Below are 8,037 nucleotides of genomic sequence, written 5' to 3' on the forward strand. Positions count from 1 at the left end.
AACCTTTTAAGCATAATTACTCCATATGGGTATAGTTTCCCTAATTACTTATAATGAAAAACATAAATTTGTCATTATACAAACACTATATCCACGAATTATTTATATACCAAAATATACAAATACTAGTATACTTATGTATTTGTATAACTGGCAAGCGAGATTGAGAGAGAGGAGGAGAGAGGAGAGCGAGAGGCGAATTGTATATGTATATCTGTTAAATTGTATATGTATTTTTGTCAAAAAATTATTTATATGTAACTGATATACATATGTATTTGTATATCTAGCAAACGAGATTGAGAGAGAGGAGGAGAGAGGCGGAGAGATCAAGAGAGGGAGGAGAGATGCAAGGATATTGAGAGAGGGAGGAGAGAGGCAAGTGAGAGGCGAATTGTATATGTATATCTGTCGAATTGTATATGTATATTTGTCAGAAAATTTGTATAATGGTAACTAATATACATATATATTTGTATATCTAGCAAGCGAGATTTGCCATTCGTGTAAATATATAGCTATATTTATTGTGAACAGTAATTATTTTAAACTATATCCTAAACATATAATATAGTAATAAGATTTGACATCGCGCGTAATTTTCCCGATAAAATCCCACCCGTTTATAGGGCTTTCGTCGAGGATGGGCTTCTAACTAAGTGGGCATAACAACGCCGAGGGGCTGCCTAGGCCCATCGAATTAGCTTGACTTCCTTGACTCATTTTACTCACAAGCCCTTATTTAATTCTTACCACAAAACTACCTCTCGCTCTCTCGCTCTCTCGCTCCGCCGTTCGACGACAAAATTTTGTAGCTCGGCAGAAGAGCAAAGGATTTATCACCGTCTTTCCTCCCTTTTCGATACCTCTAATTTGAAGCTGCGATGTCTCAGGTATATATCTTTCTAATCTTTCAATAATCTTACATTTCTGATTTTATGATCTATTTAATATAATTTCAATATTTTTCTTACTTATAATGTAAAATTCTCTGTTGCGCTGCTTAATATCTCTGTATTTTTGCCTGTAATTGTTTTCTATTAGATTCGAAATAGGTTTTCTAGATTGTCTGTCATTTCTTGCTTCTAATATTGGGTCGATGCATAGGAGCTAGGGTTTTCCTTTTTGGCTTTTGGGTCTGTATACATGTAAAATTGAATAGATTATCTCAATTTAGTCTTTTTTATCTACTATGTATGAGTTGTACCCTTTTTCCCTACCTATAATTAATGAAGAGTCGAAGGGGTTTTATCTTCTTTTTTTTGAGAATTGGTAAGTTCAGGGGTTTTATCTATTTAAAGGAGAAGCTTTTCTATTTTCTACTTGTTGATTGGCTTGTTTACTAGTGTTGAAATGAAATGTGTGTGAATAGAGCGAAGGAATTTAGAGGATTGATTCATGTAGGAAACCCCGATTAGTTAAAATTCATGAGTAGTTTAGTCATTGACTTGTAATAGGCTTTATAGTGTGTATTGATATGCTATATAAATGTTTTCAGGTTGATAACAGAAATTCTTCTGCTGCCAAACGTGCCCGAACTGATGGTATGTATGCTAGTCTGTACATCTTTGTTGCATTCTGTTTTTTCTGTTTTATACTCAATGGAGAGGGTTCCTGAGTTTTGCTTCCTATTAAAAGCTTCTAGTCCGTTGACATTTTGTAGGTGGCCGTAGGGAAGATGACTGGACTTGTCCGAGCTGTGGGAATGTCAACTTCTCCTTCAGAACTACATGCAACATGCGCAACTGTACCCAGTCTAGGCCTGCAGATCACAACTCAGTAAGATATCAACTATTTTCTTAATTCAGTTTGGGAGAGCTACGTTCATACTGTTACATGATTTTATTTGTAACTTGTGCTGTTTTTTTCTGTAATTTAGCCTCCAACCGTGTAGTCAATTGTTGTGCAAAGTTTGTTTGTGTATGTACAGACATCAGTTTTCTGAATTGCAGTTCTTAACATTAACTTTTCATTTCTATAACCCCCCCCCCCCCCCCAATCCCCCACAAAAGAACTTTTTTCATTTGAGCCATATAATCCTAATCGTTTGTCGAATTTCGTTATTCCAGTTGATAAGAACAAAGTATGATTAGTGTTTTCAACCAAAAAAACGTTAGTCATATCATGCTATTTCATATTTTCTCCCCGTTCACTGCATCATTTTGGCAATTACATTATATATTTGGTATATATCTTGATATGATTTAAGTGCAGAATACATTTGTCTTCATTATGCTAGAAGCTGAGTAAATGAAACATTGTCCCTTCCTTTCATCATTCCAAATTGTGGGTGGATGATCTTCTGTACAAGGGCGTCAAAACTGACCTTCGTATGTTCTGCAACTCACCCAACCTATCCATGAGTTTGATAGTTGGGTTGGTATGCTTTCTAATGGGTGATGATGTCACTTATAGGACCAACCAGTCTGACCCATAGGCATGTTTTGGTAAACAAAGTTCCTGATAGCTAGCCTCAACAATCAGCCACTGCCATGGGTGTTGCTTGGATTTTCATTCAAGACTCAAAACCCTTAATATTTGCTAAACTCTATGTCTATTGAGCTTGTTCTCTAACTATCTGGAGCCCCAATCTTTCAATCACCCACTCCCTGATTTAGGGACTTCTTATGCTTAAAGTTGTCCAATGATCCAAGAAGACACTTCATCCCCATTTTCTTAGCCTGCTAGGTGCCCTGAATTCTTTTGAAAAATGATTTTACATTTATAGCATTGTGGAATATCGAACAGGATTTTGTAGTGCCCATAATTATATTATGAAGTTTGTTCCTCTCCTTATGCTTTCAGTTTAATTGTCCTCAAGACACTGAATTTATTGAATGGTGTGCCCTTTGATTTTTCTCTTGTTGATAAAAGATTAAAAGCCTTTTTTCTGACAAGTATCTAGAAAAACGTCAAAATGAGTGAAAGTCATTGTAGGCTTGGTTTAAAAGGATTGTTACTTCTCCAAAAAGTTGGGGATGCTCAGTTGAAACTCATATTTCCCAGCCCAATTTATCATGGGCCCCAACTTTTGCTTAAACAGTTCCAACCCTTACGTTTGACACCTACTTAGTATAAAAATTAGCTTATAGCAATCATGCTAGAATTGCTATATGATTGAACATGTGAAACTATTGTTGACACTAACTAGAGGTGTTTCAACTTTAATTATGCATGGAGTTTGGGAGTGTTGGAGCATAAGTTTGAGATGTATCTTGGATTATCCTGGAATAGTTTTCTTGTGGATGCATAGAATATGATGTAATGAATAAAAGTGGTGTCAAGGATGTAGAGATTAGGTAAAGTTTTACATGCCCACACAATCATATTATCTAAGAGAATATACTCTTCAACTCTTGTTGACCCAGCATATTTATATGGTATTTTGGATGCTTCAAAAACTATCTTAATTATGTGAAGTATTCCTCTAGTATGATCTCTTTGAGGGGTCGTTTGGTTTGGATTCAAGTTATGCTGGGATAAGCTATACTAGGATTAGTTTTTATTGCTTGTTTGGTTTGACATATTTAAAATTATATTCATTGCATAATTTTTAAGAATAAGTTGTTTGTTTACAAAAATACCCTTCATCTTATTTAGTTTTTTTTTTTACATTTTCTTTGTAGGCCTTGGTTATTCATTCTTAAAAATAAAATTTTCATCTTATTTAACTTTAATATTTTTGTGTATGCATTTCCATGATTATGCCGTGTGTTTTTAAAATTAAACTTTGATTTTATTTAATTTAAAAAATAAAACTTCCATCAAATTTAGCCTTAAATAAAATTTTCATCTTAGTTAACTTAAAAATAAAGCTTTTATTTTATTTAGCTAAAAATAAAATTTCATCTTATTTAGCTAAAAATAATTTTTTCATCTTATTTAGCTTAAATAAAACTTCCCTTTTAAGTTTGTTAAAGTAAAAGAAATTTTATTATTAAAATTATTTAAATTAAAAGTTATTTTCATTTTAATTGATATATAAAATATGATTTTTAAGTGAGTAATATACTATTTAATTAAAAATATGTAATTTGATAGTGGAGTGAACATTTTAAGAGAAATTAAAATATAATTAAACATAAGAATTAGACAAATAAATTCACCTTATAATATATTCATAAATACAAATTGTACTTATAAAATGTAATTTTTTAATAGAAAAATATATTATCATAAAAACAACGATTAATTAAGGTCGTGAATGTTATTATAAATTATATTAATATATATGAGTGTAAAAGTGGAATATAAAAAATAGTTTAAGGAAGGTATTTTTATCATTTCATGGATAAGTTATCCTGGAATTACTATTTCATTTGGGGAGGGGGGGCTTTATCCCAATACTGATTATTAATCCTGGGATAACTTATCCCAGCCTTTGCAACCAAACAAAGAATTTAAGGGCACTCAAAAATTATCCCGGGATTAACTACTCTTATCCATCACACCATTTTATCCATCACACCAAATTACCCCTGATAGTTTAACTTTCTAGTCTGACTGTATCTGGTGTGCTCATTGTCTGTTGGTTGTCTTGAAATTATAGTTTTACCTTATTTTGGCATATCCTGCAAATCTTGTATCCTTATACTGATTTTCAGTAACCTTGATTTAGTTTCTCTTACTAGTAGTGCTTTGCCTTTGTAGAAATCTGCAGTTAGGCCCATGCATGCTCCACAGAGCTATTCACCCTCAGCTGCATATGTTGGGTCTGGTGCTCCCTCTTCAATGTATATGGGCGTAACACCATATGGTGGTTCTTTGTTCAATGGACCATCCATGCCCGCCTATGATGTTCCCTTTGCTGGAGGTTCAGCTTATCATTACAATTTTGGGAGCCGCCTTTCTGGGGGCAGCCCTTACCGCCCTGTACATCTCTCTGCTCCACCTCCTTACACTGGTGGGCTGGGAAATGGTATGTATTCTTAATCTCAACCAATTATAAGTTCAAAAAAATGAAGAGTGCTGCTTGCAAGTTTATATTTTGGTAATGTAGTGCAGTTTTCCGGTCATTAACATATTGCATAACAGGGAATGCTTTGTCCATTGCTAATTCTGTGTAATGTCACTCATCTAAACAGCACTTTGCAGTGAATATAGTTTCAGTTGTTCCATAATGATGTTGTGACTACCTTTTTGGCTTACAGGTGGGATGTACGGTGTGCCACCACTCATGGACCGATATGGTCTAGCATTGCCAATGGCCCCTGCTGCCATGGTAGGGTTAAGTTTCTTTGTTTTCTTGGAAATAATTGTCTTGTTTGACTATATTAGACAGTCGACATTAAGTTTTAGTTCTTTACATTTTAAATGACTACTTTGTGTTTCTTTAAACACCGCCTGAAATTTCTCCCCTTCCCTAGTATCTTTGACTCAATAAACTCACTTATTAATCTTTCTCGATAAATGAATAGACGTGATCACCCTTGTGAATATGCTTATCACACTATACATAATGGTTTTCTGTTCTGTTAAGAAGTACTTGGTTAATTTTAATTCTTATTGCAGGCACCGAGGCCAGGATTTTATCCTGATGATAGTTCTCAAAAGAAAGGTGAGAGTTCTGCAGTAATATATATTCTACTCCTGTATTCTGAATTAATTTTATGGCATCTGTACTTATTACCTTCTTATCTATAAATTTCTCAGATGGAACACGTGATAATGACTGGACATGTCCCAAGTGTGGAAATGTCAACTTTTCTTTTAGAACAGTTTGTAACATGAGGAAGTGCAACACTCCAAAGCCTGGTTCTCAGGTTTGACTTGCTGACTCGTTCCAGGATTTACACCTAATAATAATATATTATTTTGTGTCCTTTTTAATATCCACCACCAACTTTCTAACTATTTTGAATGAAGTTCAGTTTATCTTGGATTCAAAATGTCGAGTGTCTCATTTTAAAAAAAAGGATTTGCTAGCAAGTCTGTATGTGCTATGTTTACGTTAGATCTGATTTTGAAATTCAAGTTGGCCTCTTCGTTTTCTTCCTATTTTTTTAAAAATCTCGAAGTAGTTTTGAAACTACGTTCTGATTTCTTGGTTCTATTTGCATTTAAGCAGGTTTCCAAATCGGTGAAGAATACTAGTAAGTTTTCAGTATCTAGCATGCTGCCTTTTACTAATTATCATTAACTTTCTAACAACTCAATTCTTCAGAACCAGACACACCAGATGGAAGCTGGAAATGTGAGAAATGCAACAACATAAATTATCCTTTTCGAACCAAGTGTAACAGACAGAATTGCGGTGCGGAGAAACCATCTGAATCCAAGAAGTCTCCTTCACAATCAGCTGATGAGAATGATCAGGTCTGTTGTGTGACAAGTTTGATTTGTATGATGATTTGTAGTGTGAAGTTGTCAACAAATTGTGAGTTATCTATGTATTTATTGCACCGTTCATGCATATTATGCTCAAGAAACTTCCTAAGTTTGAAATTCTGTGTTGGAATTACCCTCTAGTTTTCTCTCTTTTCTCCTGTTTGGGTATTTCATATGTTACTTCTTCTTCTTGTTTACTTTATCCTTCTTTTTGTGTTTGTTCGCATCTATTTTATTCTGCATCTATTAATTCAAAGTTGTCTACTGTTCCAGTGAGTACTAGGGCTTGTTTAAGGGTTGAGAAGGTCCAGAGTTGTCGTCCAGCATTGCTCAGTGTGGGTGTCTGAAATTCAGTCATGTCATCTTCCTGTTGCAGCGGTTGTCAAGTTACTGTGCCTTCTTAATGTGGTGTCAAAGTTGTACTTAAACTGAAATTGGTATTTTCTGGTCCTTATGGATGCTTGTTGAGTTTCATCAGGTGTCTACCAGCTCATTCTGGCTAGATGCTATTGAGGTTTATTTGGTTAAAATGTTCAGTAGGATTTCTTCTGGTGTAGCTGCATGAAATGTTAGACGGGTTGTTGTCATCCATTTGTTTTGGGTGGTAATATAAAAAGCCTAATGCAGCCTGCTTATCCTGGTCTCTTATCGTGTTTCAAATGTATTCAGTATGTGTCTGACTGTCGTAACATGTCTGGGTTGCGCACATCAAGTTCCATGGTGTAGGATCTTTTGATTTTCTCCCAAAATAATATAGGGCAAAGAATTTGTTAGATTAGGAGTTCCCACAGGTAAGTTGAATATGAGCAGTCTTATTGCTCATGAGCGCCTAATGTAGATTGGCACATCACATTGAATACTGTTAAGAATTTAAAAGATCCTAGGTTATGTTTTTACATAGGGGTGTCAAATTTAGCCTATGAAATTATAAGCTGGTCTGATTTCGCTGGTTTGTTTTGGTATATATATTTATGAGAGGGTCATCTCTATCTTTATAGATTTTGATCCTAACACATTTTAATTTGGTAACAAATAAAAAGATTGATTTTGAGTTAGGTGGGTTAGGTTTGTGGTTTTTTTAACTCATTTTGACCAAACAGTAGGTGAGTATTGATTTGGCACTTTGATCGCCACTGAAATGCAGTCTAATCCACCTATATATGATGCTTTTTTTTTATGTTTGTGAACACTCCCTCCAATCATGTGTTATCTTTGAGAAGTGCTTGTTAAAATTAGTCTATCGTATCTTGTATTACACCTTTAATAAAGTGTATTATAAGATAGCAGTAATAGTTAAATTGATCAAAATTTTGTTTCTAGCTCTATTTGTAAGTTTTACTTTGCCTTTTTACTTTCTTTATACCAACTTTTTGAAGTCGCGTTATTCCTTCCTGCTGGTCCTGGAGGGATGCGACAGGTTCATCACCACAGCTGGTTAGGTTAGACCATCAGTTGAGCTGCATATTTTCCCCCCACTTGTCCTTTAATGCCTTGCTTTTAATGGTATAATAATCAATTTGGTTCCCGAAATGTAGTTACAGGATTATTTCAAGTTACAGGATTATTTCATATATGTGTTCTATATATGATGCGGTTTTTATTTTCTTCATTCTCCATGTCTCCCATTTGAAACTTCTTTTTCGCGCGGTCTTCTGAATTATAGTGCAGCCACAACAAGATTTGTTTTCTGTAGTAGCACCCAGGAGTGGC

The 8,037-nt window shown here is 34.5% G+C and overlaps 1 protein-coding gene across 1 annotated transcript; it reads left to right on the top strand.

Annotated features, from left to right (window-relative positions):
- Window positions 1–752: 752 nt before the first annotated feature.
- On the top strand, window positions 753–6,962 carry LOC129880575 (ranBP2-type zinc finger protein At1g67325). The gene is made up of 10 exons (XM_055954662.1): window positions 753–893; window positions 1,499–1,544; window positions 1,664–1,779; window positions 4,651–4,918; window positions 5,151–5,221; window positions 5,512–5,557; window positions 5,653–5,762; window positions 6,068–6,092; window positions 6,164–6,315; window positions 6,601–6,962. Exons 1-10 carry the CDS (start codon window positions 885–887, stop codon window positions 6,601–6,603), a joined length of 846 nt encoding a protein of 281 aa, XP_055810637.1. The 5' UTR covers window positions 753–884; the 3' UTR covers window positions 6,604–6,962.
- Window positions 6,963–8,037: the final 1,075 nt, after the last annotated feature.

This window comes from Solanum dulcamara, chromosome 2 (assembly GCF_947179165.1).
Source record: "Solanum dulcamara chromosome 2, daSolDulc1.2, whole genome shotgun sequence".
Classification (NCBI taxonomy): Eukaryota; Viridiplantae; Streptophyta; class Magnoliopsida; order Solanales; family Solanaceae; genus Solanum; species Solanum dulcamara.